The 22718-nt window shown below is 41.5% G+C and overlaps 2 protein-coding genes, 1 non-coding gene and 1 pseudogene across 11 annotated transcripts in view; 1 reads left to right on the top strand and 3 right to left on the bottom strand.

Annotated features, from left to right (window-relative positions):
- The window catches only part of ITSN1 (intersectin 1), a 243004-nt gene extending 238598 nt beyond the window's left edge, over window positions 1–4406 (bottom strand). For all 8 annotated transcript variants that reach the window (XM_017526161.2, XM_017526162.2, XM_017526163.2 and 5 more), the window contains exon 1: window positions 4099–4406. The gene's annotated coding sequence lies outside the window, so the exon portion shown is untranslated. The remainder of the gene's footprint in view (window positions 1–4098) is intronic.
- A 119-nt stretch (window positions 4407–4525) lies between these two features.
- Window positions 4526–22718, top strand: part of CRYZL1 (crystallin zeta like 1) — a 52112-nt gene continuing 33919 nt past the window's right edge. For both annotated transcript variants that reach the window (XM_017526175.2, XM_017526174.2), the window contains exons 1-4: window positions 4526–5129; window positions 13979–14050; window positions 20389–20466; window positions 21761–21833. In XM_017526175.2, coding sequence (XP_017381664.1) covers window positions 13985–14050; window positions 20389–20466; window positions 21761–21833 — 217 coding nt within the window. In that variant the 5' untranslated portion in view covers window positions 4526–5129; window positions 13979–13984. The remainder of the gene's footprint in view (window positions 5130–13978; window positions 14051–20388; window positions 20467–21760; window positions 21834–22718) is intronic.
- On the bottom strand, window positions 17658–17819 carry LOC119470829. The gene has a single exon (XR_005199797.1). It is a non-coding gene; the product is annotated as a U1 spliceosomal RNA (small nuclear RNA).
- LOC108302523 overlaps window positions 21010–22718 on the bottom strand; it is a 2213-nt pseudogene continuing 504 nt past the window's right edge.

Raw genomic sequence — 22718 nt, 5'->3', positions numbered from 1 at the left:
CTGGGGTATGCTGCTTGTGGCTCCTAATTTAAAAAATCAGTGACTACTAAGTTACAGATTAATTTGACAAGTAAACTTTTAAAAGATTGGCCTGGCCGGGTGGAATGGCTCACACCTGTAATCCCAGCACTTTGGGGGGCCAAAGCAGGTGGATCAGGAGTTCAGTCAGGATTTCAAACCGTGAGGTCAGGAGTTCAAGACCAGCCTGGCCAAAATGGTGAAACCCCATCTCTACTAAACATACAAAAAAATTAGCCTGGAATGGTGGTGGGCATCTGTAATCCCAGCTACCTGGGAAGCTGAAGCAGAGAACTGCTTGAACCCGGGAGGTGGAGGTTGCAGTGAGCTGAGATCATGCCACTGCATTCCAGCCTGGGCAACAGAGTGACACTCCACCTCAAAAAAAAAAAACAAAAACAATTGGCCTTACTGCAATGTAGTTCATGTATTCACTCAACAAATATTTAATTAAGTTCTGCCAGGCACTGTTTTAGGCCCTGGTGGTACAGTGGTGAACCAAAGCCTCTGCCTTCTGAAAGGTACATGACAGGTACAATTATGCAGCTGAAGGTCATGGTTAATTGTTTTTTATTAGCAGCCTAAGGCATAAAACTTAACCTGCCACTTGAAAAACTTTCTATCGGGGCCAGGCGAGGTGGCTCACACCTGTAATCCCAGCACATTGGGAGGCCAAGGCGGGGGGAATACGAGGTCAAGAGATAGAGACCATCCTGGCCAACATGGTGAAACCCTGTCTCTACTAAAAATACAAAAATTAGCTGGGCGTGGTGGCGTGCGCCTGTAGTCCCAGCTACTTGGGAGGCTGAGGTAGGAGAATTGCTTGAACCTGGGAGGCAGAGGTTGCAGTGACCCGAGATCACGCTACTGCACTCCAGCCTGGTGCCTGGCAACAGAGCGAGACCCTGTCTCAAAAAAAAAAAAAAAAACAACTTTCTATCCACTTCAGGAGCTGGTCTCAGGAGATGCTCAGCAAGAAGGAAGCCATTGGTTTCCAACTTCCCTATGCAGGAGAAATTCCTGGAGAAGGCATTAAAAATACCAACTCCAGGGCCCCACCTCCAGCTGTCTGATTCTGAGGTGAGGTGACAGAGACGTGTATTTATTTTTATGTTATTTATTTACTTACTTACTCTTTGGACACAGGCTCTCTGTTGTCCATGCTAGAGTGCAGTAGGACAATCCTGGCTCACTGCAGCCTCGATCTCCTGGGCTCAAGTGAACCAGAACCTCCCACTCCAGCCTCTAGAAGAGCTGGGAATATAGGCACGAGTCACTATGCCCAGCGTATTTTTTTTTTTTTTTAATTTTTTCAGAAGCAAGGTTTCTCTATGTTGTCCAAGGTGGTCTCAAATTCCTGGGCCCAAGCTAGCCTCCTATTTCAGTCTCCCAAAGTGTTGGGATTCCAGGCTTGAGCCGCCATGCCCAAAGCCTGTATTTTTAACAAGTGCCTCCATTAACGCTGATGTAAATGATCGGTGGTCCACACTTTGAGAAACCCAACCAGTAAGTGGAGCCATTCAGGAGGAAGTGATCATTCAGAAGGCAATAGCTCTATGGCAGAATAATGTGAGGTGTGTAATATAACCCCAACTCTCATGTCATTAATTCTCTACAACTCACAAATTTTAGCAAATTAAAAAGACGATTTAGAGTAGGAGAATTTGGACGAGGCACAGTGGCTCATCCCTGTAATCCCAGCTCTTTGGGAGGCCTAGTGCCTGGGTGGGAGAATCCTTTAGTGCAGGCCTTTTAGACCAGCCTGAGTAACATAGAGAGACCCTGTCTCTAGAAAAAAATTTTAAAACTAGCTGGCCATGGTGGCATGCACCCATGGTCCCAGATACACCAGAAGCTGAGGCAGGAAGATCACTGGAGCCCAGGAGTTAGAGGCTGCAGCGTGCCATGATTGCACCACTACACTCCAGCCTGAGTGACACAGCCAGACCCTGTCTTAAAAAAATAAAAAATAAAGCAAAGGAGTTTACCATCAGCTCCTCCTTAATCTCTTACAGGAGCTTTGATAGTTTGTCCTAATCTAGGTATTTGGGGAAAAGATAAACTTGAGCAGAGGTTCTACTACCAATATTAGAGATAAGCTTTAAGAAAAAGAAAATTTCTAGCCAACTGCCAAGAAAAAAAAAATGCCAGGAGAGACAAACATTTCACAGAACTAACTTGCTACCCTATTTTATGCCCTATTTCACAATGCTTAGTATCTGAGCAATCCACAGGGTTCCAAAGTACATTAAAAATTTGTTCATTTCCTCTCTTACTCAGGCAGAATAATAATGGAGATTTCTGAAGGTACCATGAACCTCAGTAATTTCAACAGATATATTCTTAGATACAGAAATACCATTTTTTAAAAAAGATCATACTATCAGAAATGATCTTTACTGGATTACTTAAAGGTGTCTGAAGTAATTTTAACACCATCATCAAATTAGTGTTCCTCACTCCTTAATTTATATGACTTAAAAGTCCCTGGATTCTTTACAAATCCACCTGCAGAAAGGATTTTTCTTTCATACGTATGTATTTTTTAATGTTTTTACTTACAAGGAAGCTCCCATCAAAATGTTTCCAGCAAACCAGTAAAAGAAATTTTAAACAGAAACATATTTTGTTCTCAGAGATAAACTAAGAAATAATAACTATGAAGGGTGTTTAAGCTTCTGCACTCTCAGCCTTAAAGTCATCTAAAAATAAAGATATCCCAAAAAATACATTCCACCTATTCATATTTTGGGAGTTTGGAGTGGCACCATGCAAACCAGCTGGCCTGCTGGGTCCTGGCCCCAGTTCCTGTCCTCACATCCTGTCCACTACATAATCCATGAGATCTCTGTGCCTTTCTCTTCATCCGTTCCACGGGATTAGCAAAACTGCCTCCCCGATGACAGAACTGAGAATTTCTAGCGGCATTTGTTTGTATGGGATTTGCTGTTATTATCCACCCTCTCATTGGCCCTGTTTTTATTAACTGTACATTTTGATCAAGAGGGAACAGCAAGAGAAGAATGCCAACAGACAGGCACAAAGAAACGCATCTGGCCGGAGCCTGCATATATTTAAATTTCCAGGTTGCTGCTGCCCTCAGAATAGCACTGATGATAGCAAAGTTCTAGAGGAAACTTTCATATTGAAGAGGCTATAAAAATCTCCATCGCCTCCAACTCCACAGAGAAGCCGCTAATCTATTTCTTCCAAAGCAAAGCCTTCTTGAGTCTGAATCACAACAAAAGATTGCCCATAGGAAATGTAATCTCCGAAGTTGTTTTCTAATCCCAAAGCAAGCAGAAGCGCAGGAAGGTGCGGCCGACTCCTCACCGGTTTCCTTTTCTTGGGAATTCTGATGGCATTCCCTCGTGCAAGCAAGCGGCCGCAATTGTGCCTTGGGTCCGCACCACAAAACCGTGTCGGTGCGTAAGAAGGGAAGGGACGCGGCGGACCCGGGGACGCGCTCACAGGGCGCGGGAGCCGCTCTCAGTTAAATGCCTTCAGGGGCGGCCCCGCGGCGCGCCCTGGGGCCGAACGGCATTGCCTGCCCTTCACTGACCCAGGATTCTGCAGGCACGCGAGTGAGGGGCCGAGGAAGGAGCCGGGGCTCCAAGCAGAGGCGGCGCCGCTCCCTCCAGCGCGGGTTCCCGGGACGCCAGCAGGAGGCGAGGCCGGGCCGCCCCGCGCCGGTGGCCGAGGGCAGCGAGGTCAGCCCGGGAAGGAGCGGCCGCCCGGGGTCTCCGCGGCAGGAGAGAACCCGCTCGGCGACGGGGCCGCGGCGCCCATTCATCCCCACGCCGGTCCCGCGGCCGCCACGCCACGGCCCGCCGCGGCCCCCGGCCTCCCGGTGCGGGTCCGCCCGCCGCCCCGCCGCCGCCCCCGAGGACGGGAAGGACGAGGCGGAGAGGCGGCCGCCGCCGTCTCCCGGGCGCGCGGCGAGGAGCGAAGGGCGGCCGGGGGGACAAGCGCCGGGCGCGGGTCGAACGCCCCGGGCGGCCATCGCGCCGACCCCCGCGCCGACCCCCGCCCCCGCCGCCGCCCGCGGTCCAGGCCGCCGCCGTGCAGCCCGCTCCTCACCTCATCTCCGGGCGGGTCCGCGCTGCCGCCCCAGGGACAAATCAGTGCCGCTCACGCGCCGCGGGGAGGGACGCAGGAGCCGCAGCCCCGCAAATCATCCCCGCCCGCCTCTCCGTCAGTCCCGGAGCCCGCTCGGGGTTCTTCCTCGCGAGCCGCCGTACTACGGAGCAACCAAGCTGCGCTCCCTCCCCTGTCGCCTCCACTCCTCTCTACCTCCTTCTCTCCCTCCCTCGCTCCCTCGCTCCCGCCTATCTCCTCATCTCCCTCCCCTGCCTCCCCCGCCCCCATCCACCCGTCTCCGCCCACAAATGGGTGGGAAAACCTCCTGCCAATCGGAAGAAGAGGCTCGCACCTTCTCACCGCCCCCTACCACTGGCCCCGCCCACCGAGCCAACCCAAGGAGCGAGAGCCAAAGAAATGTAAGACAACAGAGTGACAAGCCAAATGAGCCAATCAGCAGGCGTTGAGAGGGGGGCGAGATTAGCACTCCTCTTCCCCCGACGTAGGCGTAACCGGAGATTTCTTGTCTGATGTTGCCCTATCGTGGTTTATAGAGATTTTGTTCCAAGATTTCGGTGCATCTTTTCGTTTCCGTGCGAGACGCTAGATAGGATGCACTTAACTAACTTAATTATTGGAGGTTTTAAAGGAGAGAATAATGTGGAAAAGAAAAGAGAGGCGAAGCACAACCCAAAGCGGTTGGCAAGGGCTGTGGTTGGAATGAGGAAGGGTGTGGTTTTCAGTTAGAATTTGCATAAAACGGAACCCATCCAGGCGATTCCAACTTCGCCCATTTATTGGTAGCCCTTGAAGCGGTGCCTCGCCTCTTCCCCCGCCCCCGAGCGGAACCTGCCGGGAGATGTAGTTTCGAGACCGGTTGCCATGGCGTCCTCGACAGCCTCGCGTGTCCGACCCCGCCCTTCAGGAGTGACGAGCGACCTGACCAATGGGAGCGGGGGGCGGGCTCTCTGCGGAAGGACTTGAAGGTGGCGGTGGCGAAGGTGCAGGCCGTTGGGGCGGCTCAGAGGCAGGTGAGCCCCAGGAAACGCGTTCTGTGTCTTGAGAAACGGGACTTTAAGCGAAAGGTGGAGAGATGCCCCATGGAACCGTGCAGCCTTGGGGAGGATGGTGGTTCGCGTCGAACCCCAACCGGAGACTCGTTCGGGCCCAGGCCTAGCTTAGCTGAGGCCGCTGAGGGGCGGGTAAGACTAGATTTGAGGGACAGTTTCCTGGACCTTGACGCGTTTCGATTGTAGGTCTTATCTCAGTTTGCATCTCCCTCTACTTTTATGGAGACGGAGGTCTGGGATTGCCCTTCCACTTAATCTCCCAGGTTGAGTCTTTCTCCACTGTTTCTTGTTTCTAGAATTTGAGTGTATTTTCCTCCTCTGTTACTTCTCAGACAGTTCTTTCTTCCTCATCCCTTTGCTGTATTCGGAAAGCAGTTAGTAGTTATTCGCTGCATGTGGCTTTGGAGCCAGATCTGCCCTCTTCATTCCGCTAAACAGCGGAATAATCGGGAGCGAGATGTAAGCATTGCCTTGGAATAGGTCTGGGTACAAGCGCGAACATCTGCGTTTCTAAGAAGCTCCCAGGTGCGGCTGTCCACGTTATGAGCAGCAAGGTTTTACCTAAACTCTGTACAGTACAAATATAGTGCGAGCCCCTTATGCCATTTTAAGTTTTGGGGTAGCTACATTTAAAAAGTGAAAAGAAACTCATGAAATTAATTTTAATTATATTCTTCATTTAGCCCAGTATTATCCGAGACATTGCTATTTCATTGCTTCATCAAATATTTTAAAATTGAGATTTTACGTTCTTCGTATTAAATCTTCGAAATCTGATGTGTATTTTCCACTTCCAGCACATCTCAATTCCGACTAGACACAGTTGGAGTGCTCAATAGCTACCTGTGCTAGTGGCTGCTACCGTAGCCCACTGCAGAAATTAAAAGGTGTGAAAAGTAAGGTTGCATTGACCAAACCCTTTGCAACTCTGTGAGGTGGGCTTCAGAACTACTTTAGAGATTCTCAGTAATTGAAATATGCCCAACTTACAGAAATAATAGTTAAAATAGCCAACATTTCTGAAAGTATGATGTTGCCCTGAGTGCTTTGCATGTACTATTTAATCCTTTGAGATAACTGCTATTATTATTTAAGATATGGGATCTCCGTCCCAGAAAGGTTAAAATTAAGTAGCCCGAAGTCATACAGCTGATAAGTAGGAGAGCCAGGCTTCAAACTTGAGGCAGTTATGACTTCTAAATCTGATCCAGCAGCCACTGCAGTGTAAAATTACTACATTTTATTACTAATTTCACTTCATTGATGCCTCTGTTCCAGCTTATGGCAGGGGATAAAATGTTTAGATTTGAAACTGAGAGAGTTCCCCATACAAGATCAAGCTGCCAGCCTTGTGCAGTGAAATATCTCTAAGATAACTACACTCTTTTTGGAGACCCAATGAGTAGTACTACCTTGAGCTCAGGAGAGTTTTAAGAGTAGAAGAGCAAAAATACACATATTAGGCTGGGTGTAGTGGCTCACACCTGTAATCTCAGCACTTTGGGAGGCCGAGGTGGGCGGATCACTTGAGGCCAGGAGTTCGAAACCAGCCTGACTAACATGGTGAAACCCTGTCTCTACTAAAAATACAAAAGTTAGCTGGGCATGGTGGTGCACGCCTGTAATCCCAGCTACTAAGGAGGCTGAGGCAGGAGAATTGCTTGAACCCGGGAGGCAGAGGTTACAGTGAGCCGAGATCGTGGCCACTACACTCTAGCCTGGGCAATACCCTGTCTCAAAAAAAAAAAAAAAAGAAAGAAAAACACTGCATTTCTACATATGCTAAAATATGGTATTTTACAAAAAAAATTCTTCCATTTTATACATAGTAAAGACATGAAATTTTCTCCTGATTTTTGAATTAGTAAATATTTAAAATCAAAGTTAGAATTAATATTTTTCATTTGAAGCAAGAAGTGGTTTTTCCACAATCCTCTAATGAACTGGAAAATTAAGCATTTATAAGCTTTGGAAATGTTGGTAGGTGAAAAAGAAAATCAGTTGGATGGATTGCAGGGGAGCTAGTAACTGCCATGTGGTAGAGTTGTGGAAGGATCCTTCAGTTGGTTATTTTCGTCATCACCAGGGACCTCCACCTGCATTGTCCCAGAGTCACATGCTTAAGCCAGCGTAAAGGGAAGATTCATTCATCACACCATTTGCTCCTTTGTTCCTCAAGCAGTACAATATGGGAAAATATGATGCTCATTCAAAAATATAAATGAAAGTTAAGTTTCTGTTGTTCTGGATCATACTATATTAAGTAACCCTACATTGTATAGTAACTGGACCAGAGATTTTCAGATCTTTGGGATAATGACCATCCCATGTCCCCAGCCCCCAAAGATATGGGTGGGAAATTGCTCATGTAAGAAACCCTAGACTCTAAAGTGAAAATGCAGTCTGAAAATCAACAGATAATAAAATAAAGCCCTCATGTGGGTGGGGAGGTCATCAGAAATTCTTTTTTTTTTTTGAAATGGAGTCTTGCTCTGTTGCCCAGGCTGGAGTGCAGTAGCATGATCTCAGCTCACTGCAACCTCCACCTCCCAGGTTCAAGCAGTATTCTGTCTCAGCTTCCCAAGTAGCTGGGATTACAGGCACCCACCACCACACCCAGGTAATTTTTGTATTTTTAGTAAGGACCCATACCTGGCTAATTTTCATATTTTTAGTAAGGACAGGGTTTCACCATCTTGGCCAGGCTGGTCTTGAACTCCTGACTTTGTGATCCACCTGCCTTGGCCTCCCTAAGTGCTGGGATTACAGGTGTGAGCCACCATGCCCAACCAAATTCTTTTGAAATCCAAAAGAGTTCTTTGTTGAGAGCCACTGTGCTAGCTAGGCAAAAAAGAAACGATTTCCTTTTCTGCTTCATCTATCTTTAGATCTCAGGTTGCATAAGATGTAGAGATTATGCCACACATGTATAAATTCAGTTGAATATGTATCAAGATTGTCACAATTAGAAGAGAATTTAATGGTCATCTGATAAACCTGTCCCACTCAATTGATGCTTAAATCTCCTTTATAAAGCCACTGTAATATGTACTGAGCCTCTGTTTCAGTCCCTCTAGGGATAGAGACCACCAAATGTTGTGCATTCTCCACTTAGTTTTAAATTATAGTGCCTAAAGTTCTTATATTATCAGCTGAAATTGCTTTCCAAGGTTTAGCCAGGTATAAGCCACTGTCACAGTGTCTCCCATCTATATAATAGGCACAAAAGAGCACTGTAGTTGTACACAGCAAAACACCTGTGGACTCTTTGCTTCTGCAAAGTGTCCTCCGAGTATACAGATTCTAGAGACTGTTTTGCCCATGCAATGTAGAGATGTCCTCAACTGTTATGACCATGCATTCACTACTCTCTTTAAGAAACAAACCTGACCCATTAGGACTACCATCCTCCATACCCTGCAGAGTACAGTATTTGAGCCAAACCGCCAGCTAGTTGCTTTGATTGTACTGACTATAATCTTTTTAGCCAAATATTTGGGCACATTTCTTTTTCCAATGTGTGGATTTGTATGAAAAGTCTCACAGATAAATGCAAACATTGTTAAAATGTAATATTAATTCACCTCTTCCCAATGATCTGAAATGTAATTGAAAATTTCCCCCTAACAATCCAGCTAGTATTATAATGCTGTGCACAGGTCCTAATGATGGATAAGGAATAGGGTGTTGGATACTCAGACATCCCAAGAGAGCCTGGGATGGTGACCAGGTTGAGCATACAGGGCCACATTTCAGAGTTGACTTCATCTGTTTTTCTGTTGTCTAGCTGCTTGACAATATATCTTTGCTTTCCTTAAAACAAAAATGAGGCCAGCGTGGTGGCTCACGCCTGTAATCCCAGCACTTTTGGAGGCTGAGGCAGGTCAATCACCTGAGGTCAGGAGTTTGAGACCAGCCTTACTCACACAGAGAAACCCCATCTCTACTAAAAATACAACAAATTAGCCAGCTGTGGTGGCGCATGCCTGTAATCCCCGCTACGCAGGAGGCTGGGGCAAGAGAAACGCTTGAACCCAGGAGGCGGAGTTGCGGTGAGCCAAGATCACACCATTGCTCTCCAGCCTGGGCAACAAGAATGAAACTCCATCTCAAAACAAAAAGAAGTATGTTAGAAACATAGCTGAACTCTGAGCCTGAAGTGGCCATAGTATTATAAAGTTTTTGTTGGGGAATAATAAAAATTTGAGCATATAAGAAGAGGAGTTTGGATTTCCAGGAATTAAATTAGCCATAGGGGAATGGATAGGTTGAATGAGGAAGAGAAATGAAAGCATTTGTCAGCCTATTGCCATAGCCCAAGCCTGAGGCATTGAGGAGTTCACACATCACCAGTGTGAAGGTGATAGAATGGATCTAAGGTATTCCTGATGACTGGAGAGTACAGCAAATTCTTATTTGGGAGGAAAGATGAGTCCAGCTTTGTCTGTTGAATTTCAGGTTGGTCTGATGCTCAGATCACTTTTGGCCTGAAAATGTAGGTAAGGAATGATTTGTAGAGGTTTTATTTACAATTATTAATAGATGAGCTTCTTGGGGGATTGAGTGTAACAGAAGAGCAAGTGGAGTTCATGTTGCTATTATAAGAAGGATGAAACCATTTGAAATTACTTCCCATTGATTTTTTAGAAACCCCTTAGCAGATCAATACCTTTATTAACTACTTTCTTAAAGTGTTTATAGTCAGGTGTTTAATTTATGCAAAGTCCTCATTCTGCTTTTGTTAAAAATTATTTAAAATTGGTACTATCTTCTTAATTTTTGTTTCTGCAGATTTTTAGTAAGTTTACTGTGTGACCATTATAAAAATTTATAGTACTACTGGCACAATCCTCAGTTGTGGATTAATTCAAATATTTAAAAATTATCAAATATAATTTGATAAAATTATGTTTTAAAATATAAATTCTTATGCTTTTCTTTCTTTCTGTATTTATTTATTATTATTTTTTTTTAATAAGATGGGGTTTCACCATGATGGCCAGTCTGGTCTTGAACTCCTGACCTTAGGTGATCCACCCACCTCGGCCTCCCAAAGTGCTAGGATTACAGGCGTGAGCCACCTCGCCCAGCCTATTTATTTATTTATTTTTTTAGAGATGGCATTTCACCAGGTTGGCCAGGCTGATCTTGAACTCCTGACCTTGTGATCCACCCACCTCGGCCTCCCAAAGTGCTGGGATTACAAGCATGCGCCACCGCACCCGGCCCCTATGCTTTTCACAGGCTATATCAGCCTACATTTTTAAACAGGTTTATTAAAAAGTTTTATGTTTTTAAGAGACAAGGTTTTGCCCTGTTGTCCAGGCTGGAATATAGTGGTGATCATAGCTCACAGCAGCTTCCAATGCCTAGATAGGACTACAGGTGAGCGCCACTATACCAGGCTTATTTATTTGTTTATTTTATTTTAAGAGACAGGGTCTTGCTTTGTTGCCCAGGCTGTGGAACTCCTGGGCTCAAGCAGTCCTCCTGCCTCAGCCTCCCAAAGTGTTGGGATGACAGGTATGAGCCATCACCCCTGGCCAAAAAGCTTTATAATGTACTCTTTTGATATAGTAAAATTTATAGTAGAACTTACAGTTTTGAAGTTACATGACTTTTCTTAGAAATGTCATAAATATTATATATATTGTATTTATTTATTGAGACGGAGTCTCACTCTGTCGCCAGGCTGGAGTGCAGTGGCATGATCTCGGCTCACTGCAACCTCTGCCTCCCAGGTTCAAGCGATTTCCTGCCTCAGCCTCCCAAGTAGCTGGGACTACAGGCGCACACCACCACGCCCAGCTAATTTTTGTATACTTAGTAGAGACAGGGTTACACCATGTTGACCAGGATGGTCTCAATCTCTTGACCTTGTGATCCACCTGCCTCCGCCTCCCAAAGTGCTGGGATTACAGGCATGAGCCACCACACCTAGCCTATGTATTTTAATTTATATTTTTATTTTATACAATGTTTTGTTCTTTATGTCCTATGTGCAAATGTCTTTTAAGTCAATACAAATTTTGTTAAATAACATGAGACTGGCAGAGTGTGAGACCAAAAGCAAAAAATAAAATGAAATAAAATTTTATTGAATAATAGAGTAAGTGTTTTATTTAATCTGCCTAGGAAACCATGTGGGCCTTCAATACCATTCATTCTACCATTTTCTTAGTATTAGGAACCCAGTATTCCTTTTTTGGACTTGCAAGACAAGTATTTCCTCAATTTTCTTCTGGCTGCTTTTGTAAAAAACACCTCTTTTTTTACTTTGTAATTTTAAGGATATTTTTGTTCCCTTACAATTTTTAATTGGACCAACAAAACATTACTTTTTTCCACTAACCAGGGCAATTTTCTCCTAATGTAAAGAAACTATTTAGGATAATGTGACTAAAAATATTGCCATTATTATATATATAATATTTGTTTTAGGAGATACTATGGGTACAGACAAGTAGTTATCTTCCAGGGTCTTTAAAACTGGGCACAGTCTAAAGTCCACGTGACTGCTTATCTGGGTGATATGCCATGTATTTCAAGATTCAAAGAGCAGAGAAAACAGTACCTCCCAGTATCACAAAGCAAGATGCTTTGAAATCAAGGTGTTGATATGTGATTGTTTCACTTCTCAAAAAGGCAATTCTAGTAACTCTAGACTGAGTAGGAACAGAGATTTTTTTTATTTAATAATAATGGATATAGATTTTCCCAGGTTGGGAAAGCCCCCTAGTTAGTAAATAAATAAAGCAAGGTTTTGTTAATATGTAATGAAATCTGGAAGCATGGAACAGATGGAGTGATTGTCACTGGGGATGAGTCCGGAGACCGGGTAGAACTTGAACTTTATTTACTTAGCAGAATCTGTGAAGTACAACATTCTGTCAGAGAACAGGCCATACCTAGGAGCTCTGAGACGGGGTAACCATATGATGTGAAGTCATACTGACTAGATAGGCAGAGAGTATGTGCTTGGATGTTGTGGAGCAGTAAGGTGGAGTAGAGAAAGTGAGTATGCATTTTAGAGAACCTTCAAAAGTAGGCAAAAGAGGTTAGATTTAATGCTGGAGGGAATACAAACTGCTGTAACTATGCTTAGGTTCTCCCCAGCTCCCAAACAAAAACATTGACACAAATAAAGACCTTTTGCAACCAAAGGGTTAGAATTAATCATTTGACCTAGCTTAATCCTGCTTTTATATACTTCGTTGATGCATGCTACATACATAATTTCTATATATATCTTAAATGTGTATTCATTTCTGTTAGTTCCAGCATTAGATTATCACATCTGAGAAACCAGCAATCATTGTACAACTACACTCTGTAAAAACTCTTTACATGTTTAGATCCAAGTAGATCCACTAACATTCAACACAGAGGGCTGGCTTTATGGGCATGTGGCCTATGCAGTCTCACTGACCTGACACTCAGAAGAGACATGCGTGATTTCATGCTCTGCTATCTTGAAATTTTAATAATTTCTAGACAAGGCTTTCCACATTTTCATTTTGCACTAGGCCCTGTAAATTATGTATCCAGAACTATCAACAAGTACTTAATAATGATCTTAAAAGTATTCCACTTTAGCTGATGTATCTAATGTTAGCAGCTCAGTAGGAAATAATTAAATGCCATGGTTAGGAGTAGTGACTTTGGATTCAGTAGCACCTGGTTTATATTCCCAGTTCTGGCCCAGCTGGTGCTGTGAGACATCAACTATATGTTTAAGCTAAGATTCATTTTCCTCATTTATAGAATAAATGAAATAATAGTACTTTCACCAAAAAGTATATACAAGGATGTTTTTAGCAGAACCATTCCTAAGAGCCCCAAACTGGAAACAATTCAAGTGTCTATTTATAGGGGAATGGATAAATAGCAATTTGTTTATACAGTGGAGTACTATATAGCAATGCGAATGAATGGACTACAGCTACAAGCAACTGCATGAGTGAGACTCACAAACCTAATATAGAAAGAAAGAAAAGACATTAAAGAGTATAAGTTTATTTATATAAAGTTCAGAAGCAGACAAAAATCTGTGCTGTTAAAATTTAGGATATTGGGTCTCCTTAGGAGGAGAAGGGGACACCGGGAACTTCTGGAGGTCTAGTGATAATGTGTCCTCTGCCATGACGTGGGCATATCCACACTGTAAAATTCAACAAGTTATATGCTGTGGGATTTGTGCACTTTCCTGTATTTTATACTTCTATAAAATTTGCATTTAAATAAATAGTCTTACCGTACAATTACTCTGAAAATTAAAGAAACAATTGTAGAATCCTTAGAGATGCTTCAAGAAATCCACAGAATATAAGTTTAAATACTCCCATTAAATAATTTATAGACTGAAACAGAAGAATTAGGGCCACAATTTCAACCAGTGTATTGGCTGTTCACTTTGTCCTTTTTAATGATCTTTGAGACTTTGAAAGCTTTGGTAAACATTGGTAATTAAAGGAAATTTTAATAAAAGGTAAATAAAATTGAGCTTCTCTGGCCATCATAAGGTTTCTTTTAAGTAATCTTTTTTTATCGTATAGGAAAGCAAAATGAAGCATGTTTGCCTTTGTAGTAAAAGGTTGAACTGTAAACTCATTCTCAGTAAGACAGGTACCCAGAAGCTGTTGCATATTCTCTTATTTGATCACTTGGTGAAAGACTTTTTAAATTTACTTATTTGAAGTCTACATTTATAGTTGTCATTTTATCCTTTGCGAGCACTATTTTTTCATTTTTGCTTTCATTTAGTCTGGAAGACTTGTTCTTTTATTTCATGTATATATATTTATTTTTAGGTCACTATGAAAGGCTTATATTTCCAGCAGAGTTCCACAGATGAAGAAATAACATTTGTATTTCAAGAAAGGGTAAGAAAAAATGTTTAATCATTAAAGTAAACAAGATAGTGTATCTTTATATGCCATAAACCCACTTTTAAATGACATGTTATTTTGAGTGGGACTTAATGAACAAAAATTACTTAAATGAAACTCCTCAAATTACAGTACTTTCCTTTAAATTGTATGTGAAAATGGTGGTTCATATTGTAGTGTAGCAAAAATTTTTTGTTTCATTTTGTTTTTAATTGACACATAATTGTATATATTATTGGGCACAGTGTGATATTTTGATTCATGTATAAATATGTAATGATCAAATCATGGTAATTAGCATATCCATCACTAAAATACTTGCCATTTTGTTGTGTCATTCAAAATCTTCTCTTCTAGCTATTTTGAAATATGTAATACATTGTTAACTATAGTCAGTCTACTGTACAATAAAACACCAGAACCTATTCCTTCCATCTATCTGTAACTTTGTACCTGTTGACCAACCTCTCTCCCCAGCTCCCACCCCTGTAATCTCCCCAGCCTCTGGTAACCATTACTGGAATTTCTACATCTATGAAATCAACTTTTTTAGATTCCACATTTGAGTGATATCATGTAGCATTTGTCTGTCTGTGCTTATTTCACTTAACCCAATGTTCTCTAGATTCATTCACATTTTCACAAATGACAGGATTTTATTTTTTTTATGGCTGAATAGTATTCTTTTGGGTGTATATACCACATTTTCTTTATCCATTCATTTGTTGATGGACACTTAGGTTGATTCCATATCTTGGCTATTGTGAATAGTGCTGCAGTAAACATGGATGTATAGATATCACTTTGACATATTGCTTTCATTTCCTTTGGATGTTTGTATACCCAGGAGAGGGATTGTTGGATTACATGATAGTTCTATTTTTTTTTTTAATTGAGACAGAGTCTCACTCTGCTGCCCAGGCTGGAGTACAGTGGTGCGATCTTAGCTCACTGCAACTCTGCCTCCCAGGTTCAAGTGATTCTCCTGCCTCAGCCTCCCGAGTAGTTGGGATTACAGGTGTGCACTACCATATCTGGCTCATTTTTGTATTTTAGTAGAGACAGGGTTTCTCTGTGTTGGCCAGGCTGGTCTCAAACCCCTGACCTCAGGTGATCCACCCGCCTGAGCCTCCCAAAGTGCTAGGATTACAGGCGTGAGCCACTATACCCAACCTGGTAGTTCTATTTTTAATTTTTTGAGGAACAGCCATATTTTTGTCTATAATGGCTATACTAATTTACATGACCACCAATGGTGTATAAGAGTTCCCATTCTCCACATCCTCACCAACATTTGTTATTTTTTGTCTTTTTGATAATAGCCATTCTAATGGGGATCAGGGGATATCTTCTTGTGGGTTTGATTTCCATTTCACTGATGGCCATGGTCGAGTGCTATTCATCCCAGGGATACAAGGATAGTTCAACATTAGCAAATCAATAATATGTGATATCTCACATTAACAGAATGAAGGACAAAAACTCTCTATCTTCTCAATAGATACAGAAAAAACATATAATAAAATTCAGCATCCCTTCATGATAAAAACCCTACATAAATTAGGTATAGAATGAATAGACCTAAATACGTATATTAGGTATATTCAATAAAATAAAAGCCATGTAAAACAAACCTGCAGCTAACATCATACTAAACAGGAAAAAGTTGGAAGCTTTTCTTCTAAAATCTGGAACAAGACAAGGATGCCCATTTTCACTGCTTCTTTTCAACATAGTACTAGAAGTCCTAGTCAGAGCAATTAGGCAATAGAAAGAAAGAAAGAGCATTCAAATTGCAAAGAAGAAAGTCAAACCATCCCTGTTTGCAGATGACGTGACCTTATGTATAGAAACCCTACAGAATCCACCAAAAAACTATTGGAACTAATTAACAAATTCAGTAAAGTTGCAGAATACAAAATAAAAAAAATCAGTAGCCATTCTTTTTTTGTTGTTGCTGTTGTTTTGTTTTTTTGAGACAGGATCTTGCTCTGTCGCCTGCACTGGAGTACAGTGATGCAGTCTGGGCTCACTGCCCTCTCCCCCGCCACCAGCTCCCACCCTAGCCTCCTGAGTAGTAGAGACTATCGGCATGAGCCCCTATACCTGTCGAACTAACTTTTTTTTCTTTTGTAGAGGCAGGTTTTGCCACATTGCCCAGGTTGGTCTCAAATTCCTGGGCTCAGGCTATCCTTTTGCTTCTGCCTCCCAAAGTGCTGGAATTAACAGGCATGAGCCACCATGCCCAGCCAAATAGCAGTTCTGTATACCAACAGCAAACTATCTGAAAAGGAAATTGAAAGGCTAGGCACCTGTAATTCCAGCACTTCGGGAGACCGAGGGCGGAAGGACTTGAGCCCAGGAGTTCAAGATTGGCCTGGGCAATACAGGGAGACCTCGTTTCTACAAAAAATTTTTTTTTTAGTTAGCCAGGCTTGGTGACTCGTACTTGTAGTCCCAGCTACTTGGGAGGCTAAGGTGGAAAGATCACTTGAGCCCAGGAGGACAAGGCTGTAGTGAGCTGTGATCTTGACACTGCACTTCAGCCTGAGCAACAGAGCAAGACCTTGTCTCAAAAAAAAATAAATAAATAAAAGAAAGAAAGAAATTAAGAAGGCAATTCCATTTATAATAGCTACAAAAAATAAAATACCCAGGAATAAATTTAACCAAGGAGGTAAAATATCTCTACATTGAAAACTATAAAGTATTGATGGAATAAATTGAAGAGAATAGTAATAAGTAGAAAAATAGTCTATGTTCACTCATTGGAAGAATTAATATTATTAAAATGTCCTTTCTATCCAGAGCCATCTGCAGACTTGATGCAATCTCTATCAAAATGCCAGTGGCATTTTTCACAGAAACAGAAAAATAATCCTAAAAATCGTATGGAACCACAAAAACTCTGAATAGCCAAAGCCATCTTGACCAAAAGGATAAAGCTGTAGGCATTACACTACCTTACATTAAAAAATATTTTTAAAAGAAATTGCTGCAAGAGTTTTTAGTTCTTCAGGTTGGTGGTATAAAAGGCATTAGGAAGACAGAACAAACTTAATAGTCTTACATGTTGCAAAAGTAACCCAGTTTATTCTGAATACCACAATAATGCAAATTTTCAGAAAAGACCTTATCTCATATGTGAAATGGAAGAGGTAGAAAAATATTGTTTTCCATACAAATTTCAGAGATTGCCAAAGTTACCTCATTTACTAAGTTTTCAGTGATCGCTAGTTTTTTATTACTTTAAGCATTAATAGTAGAATTTTCATATACAATATTGGTGATTATTAGAAAGATTTGTGGCAAGCCGAAAGCATTCTTCTATAAATTTAGGGATTAAAAGTAAGTGCTCTTTGTAAATCAGTATTTCATAATAATAATGGGAGTTCAGATGATGAACACAATCCAGTTTTCTTTCTTGTCTTTCATTAACTCTTAAAACATTTAGGCTGGGCACAGTGGCGCACGTCTGTAATCCCAGCACTTTGGGAGGCTGAGACAGGAGGATCACTTGAGCCCAGGAGTTTAAGACCAGCCTGGGCAATAAAGTGAGACACCCATTTCTTTTTTTTTTTTTTTTTTTTTTAATTAAAACCTAGGAAATCGTGAACGCAGTCCCCCACTACCCAAATTATGCAGTCGAGTTTCCCACATTTGGGGAAATCGCAGGGGTCAGCACATCCAGAGTGCAATGGATAAGCCTCGCCCTGGGAAAACCACCTTTGTGATCCTGGTATCCCCCCTGAGACACTCATTTCTACTAAAAAAAAAATTAGCTAGGCTTGGTGGCACCCACCTGTGTATGTCAAGACTACAGTGAGCTCTTTGCACCACTGCACTCCAACCTCGGTGATAGAGCAAGACCCCGTCTCAAAAAGACAAAAACAGGCCAGGAGTCTATGTTTCAGAAAGCTTGGCTTCTATCATTGATCAGGAAGAGGTCTGCGGTTGATTAGCTCTTGGGAAGAAACATCTCCAGGTTTACACTATCATGCGCATTCATCAGGAAGAGGTCTGCGGTTGATCAGCTCTTGGGAAGAAACATCTCCAGGTTTACACTATCATGAATAAAATTCACAAACTCATCAATATTATTGAACATCTTCATATTATTACCGAGTTTTGTCAAATCTGAGATTTAAAAAGATGTGCTCAGATTGTGTTCATGACAAACAAAACACAGTAATCCCTTTGGTACATCACAGGAAGGGCAATAAAAATGGCTATTCTTGGTCAGCTTTTGATCTAATCTTGGGCATATCAGGGGCAGAGGAGACTGATTTAATTACTAGTACCAGGTACAGTTGTTTAGAGGAGGTGATATTTAATAATATAGGTTGATAATATTGAATGTCTGAATTTGGACCCTAAAACCTTTAAATTTCCTTTTTTCTTTTCTTTTTTTTTTTGAGACAGGATCTAACTCTGTCACTCAGGCTGGAGTGCAGTGGCACAGCATCAGCTCACTGCAACCTCCACCTTTTGGGTTCAAGCGATTCTCCTGGCTCAGCCTCCCAAGTAGCTGGGACTACAGGTGTACGCCATCTTGCCCAGCTGTTTTCTGTATTTTTAGTAGAGACAGTTTTCACCATGTTGGCCAAGCTGGTCTCAAACTCCTGACCTCAAGTGATCCACTTGCCTCGGCCTCCCAAAGTGCTGAGATTACAGGCATGAGACACCGTGCCTGGCCTTGCCTTTGAATTTCTATCTAGAAGTGGAATCTGAGGGGTGATTAGGTTCAGTTGCATATGTTGACCCCAGAATCCCATGGGGCATGATGAAATGTCCAAGGCACGTTTTAAGGAATAATTGAATAAAGGACTATATAGAATTTCACTGGCTGGCTCGGCGCAGTGGCTCATGCCTGTAATCCCAGCACTTTGGGAAGCCAAGATGGGCAGATCAGGATTAAAGCATGAGACATAGTGCCCAGTCTTAAATTTTCTTAATGCTTTATAAGTGGCTATTCTTGGCCAGCTTTTGATCTAATCTTGGGCATATCAGGGTAGAGGAGACTAATTTAATTATTTAAATTAGGAGTTTAAGGTCAGGAGTTCAAGACCAACCTGGGCAACATGGCGAAATCCATCTCTATTAAAAGTACAAAAATAATTAGCCAGGCATGGTGACTCATGCCTATAATCCTAGCTACTCAGGAGGCTGAGGCAGGAGAATCACTTGAACCCAGGAGGCAGAACTTGCAGTAAGCTGAGGTCGCACCACTTCACTCTAGCCTGGGTGACAGAGAGAGGCTCTATCTCAAGGAAAAAAATAAATAAAAGAAAAAAATAATTTCACTGGCTCACTGGCTGGGCACAATGGCTCACATCTGTAATCCCAGCACTTTGGGAGACCGAGACAGGAGGATTATTTTAGCCCAGGAGTTTGAGACCAACCTGGGCAACTCAGCAAGACGCTGTCTCTATTTTTTTTTTTTATTATATTTTAAAAAAAGAATTTCACGGCTGGGCATGGTGGCTCACGCCTGTAATCCAAGCACTTTGGAGGCCAAGGCGGGCGGATCACCTGAGGTCGGGAGTTCAAGACCAGCCTGACCAACATGGTGAAACCCCGCCTTTAAAAAAAAAAAAAAAAGAATAAATAAAGAATTTCACTTACAGCATTAAGAAAACTTAAGGGCTAGGCACTATGTCTTATGACTTTAATCCTAGCACTTTGGGAGTCTGAGGCAGGAGGATTGCTTGAACCCAGGACTTAGAGACCAGCCTGGGGAACATAGCAATACCCCATTCCTACAAAAAATTAAAAATCAGCTGGGTGTGGTGGTGCATGCCTGTAACCCCAGCTACTCGGAAGGCTGAGGCAGGAGCGTCACTTAAGCCCTGGAGGTGGAGGCTGCAGTAAGCTGTGATCGCTCCACTGCACTCCAGCCCGGGAGACAGAATGAGACCCTGTCTCAAAACAAAACAAACAAATTCTAAACATTAGTAAAGGCTATATGTTATGTGTATATCTGTTTAAGGATATCCTGTAAATGTGAAGATATTATTTATGTTGAAATAAAGGAGTACAGTATTTGCTGCTTTACTTTGTTATTCTAACTTTATTGTCTACACATATATCCATATTGTTATCTGAGTGCTTTTTAAAATATATGTTCTAAAGATTTTTTAAAATTGTACCCCCATATTTTCTTTATTTTGTATTATGTAGTTTTCTATAATTAATTATAATTGTTAAAATCCGCTGTGAGATTTGGGGTCTGTTTAATTTTGTTTAATTATATGTGAAAATTTTCACAGCATTAAGACCTGTTCTCATAGGAATGTGTAAAATAACATTATTTTATTATCACTTGGTTCTAGGAAAATCTTCCGGTTACAGAGGACAACTTTGTGAAACTTCAAGTTAAAGCTTGCGCTCTGAGTCAGATAAATACAAAGGTATTGGTGCTTTTGTTAATGGCCCAAAGTAAAATGAAAATTTCTTAATGTATTTATTGTATGTATATAATGATAACTGACCTCCGAATATGAAAAATTTATTATCTTCATTTTTATTGATTTTTTTAATTTGAGGCAGAGTTTCGCTCTTGTCGCCCAGGCTAGAGTGCAGTGGTGCAACCTCTGCTCACTGCACCCTCCACCTCCTGGTTTCAAGCGATTCTCCTGTCTAAGCTGACATAGTGGAACCCCATCTCTACTGAAACTACAAGAAATTAGCCGGGCATGGTGGTGGGTGCCTGTAATCCCAGCTGCTCAGGAGGCTGAGGCAGGAGAATTGCTTGAAACCAGGAGATGGAGGTTGCAGTGAGCTAAGATTATACCACTGCACTCCAACCTGGGTGGCAGCACAAGACTCCATTTCAAAAAAAAAAAAAAAAGAATGTCATATGAACATCTTAGGAAAAGTATAATGTTCCACATTGAAAAAGAGACTTCTGACAAATATACATACCAGGAGATCACAAAATTGAAAAATATAGAAGAGAATTATTTCAATTTTTTTTTTACTTGCTGTTCTTAAAATACTGTGGTATCTACAAATACATTCAGCATTTCTAATGTTCCAGAGCTTAAACCACAGGCTTATCTTAGTACACCCTGTTACTTTAAAAGACAGTACTTATAATTAATTTGGTCACAATCTAATAAAATATCAATCTCTTAAAAATTTAGCCTTAACCAAAAGAAACTCCATTCACCACGAATCTGAAATTATATGGCAGATTACCTGTTTGTATCTATCACATCTTCTCACCCGCTCCCTAACCCAAGGCTTTTGAGACTCAGGTGATTTTAAAGGGTATAGGATTGGAGAATCCTTTGTTCTCATTGGCTGTACCCCTTTATTCAACACTGTTCTTTCCAGACTACTCTCTCATCACCTGAATAAGATGACTGATAAATAGTGTTTAGCCAACCAAGAAATGTTTTGGCTATAATTTCCCTTCATACTTGGCAGAGTAAAGATGTTAAACAAAGGATGTTAATGGTAATTTGAATAATACTATTCATTCCTAAGTCCTGCATATCAACTAAAGCCTCAGCATATTCTTGGTTTCATACCCTTTAGAGAAATCTATTTCGTGAAGTTATTTGCTTTGTCTTAATTCCAAAAATTGAACCCGTATTTGCTCTTTATGTGATTTGACTTTTGCTGTCACTTTCCTCCTACATGATAGAGTCCAGGATTTCTTCTGACAGTAGTATGTTAACAGCCTTTGTCATGATTTAGCTCCTGGCAGAAATGAAGATGAAAAAGGATTTCTTTCCTGTTGGGAGAGAAATCGCTGGAATTGTATTAGATGGTAAGTATACAGATGGGAGTATCTGTATTTATTTTCTAAGGTAAAAGAAATTAAATGGTAGCTAATTGGTTTACTGGTACATAAAATTATACACACCCTTTCAAATTTAAATTTCTACAAATATGTTGTCCTTTTTAATTTATTTATTTTTTTCACAAGATTTTTTATTTGCCACTATTATAAGTCTGAACTTTAAACAGATTCTTGGACTGGTGGTTCATGCCCATCAGCTCATTCAACTTTAGCCCGTCTCATTCCCAGTAGCTTTTTCAGAACTACTGCCTTTACCGTGAAGCTCCATGAGTTTTCCCAATTCAAACTTGGGCTTCTTCAGTATCTTTACTTTTCTAACGAAGACATTATAGAGAGGATAAATAGATTGGCAAGCCTTTTCTATGTCTTTTCCAGTGCTGTCTGGAATCAGTGTACTGACCACTTCTTTCAAGTCATTTGTCTGCACCTCTTGTGTCATGATTTCCATCATCTTCTTCCGGATTTGGCAGACTTGTTGGTGCTGAGCATAAGAGGTGTTTTGTATCTGATCGTTGCGTTTTTTAGTAAGACCAACACAGAACAGACGAAGCAAGTAACCATCAGTAGTCTTGACATCAACATGAGCTTCAGTCATTGTCTGCCATTTTTTTTGACCATGGAACACATTTTGTCATGGGTAAGATCCATGCCATCGAAGTTGGTCAGGCAGTTTTTGCCCTGAACATCTTCAGTAATCAGCTTGAATTTCCTAAATACAACTTCATCATTCTGCAGATCAGCAAGAATAACTTCAAACACATGACCCTTGAGGCCATCACATGCAATTTTGGTTCCTTGGGTCCTGGTGACTAGCATCTTTCCAATATTTCTTTTTTTTTTTTTTTTTTTTTT

Source organism: Cebus imitator, unplaced genomic scaffold (genome assembly GCF_001604975.1).
Source record: "Cebus imitator isolate Cc_AM_T3 unplaced genomic scaffold, Cebus_imitator-1.0 Scaffold41, whole genome shotgun sequence".
NCBI lineage: Eukaryota > Metazoa > Chordata > Mammalia > Primates > Cebidae > Cebus > Cebus imitator.
Note: the sequence above shows the minus strand (reverse complement) of the source record. Positions and strands in the feature narration are given on the sequence as shown.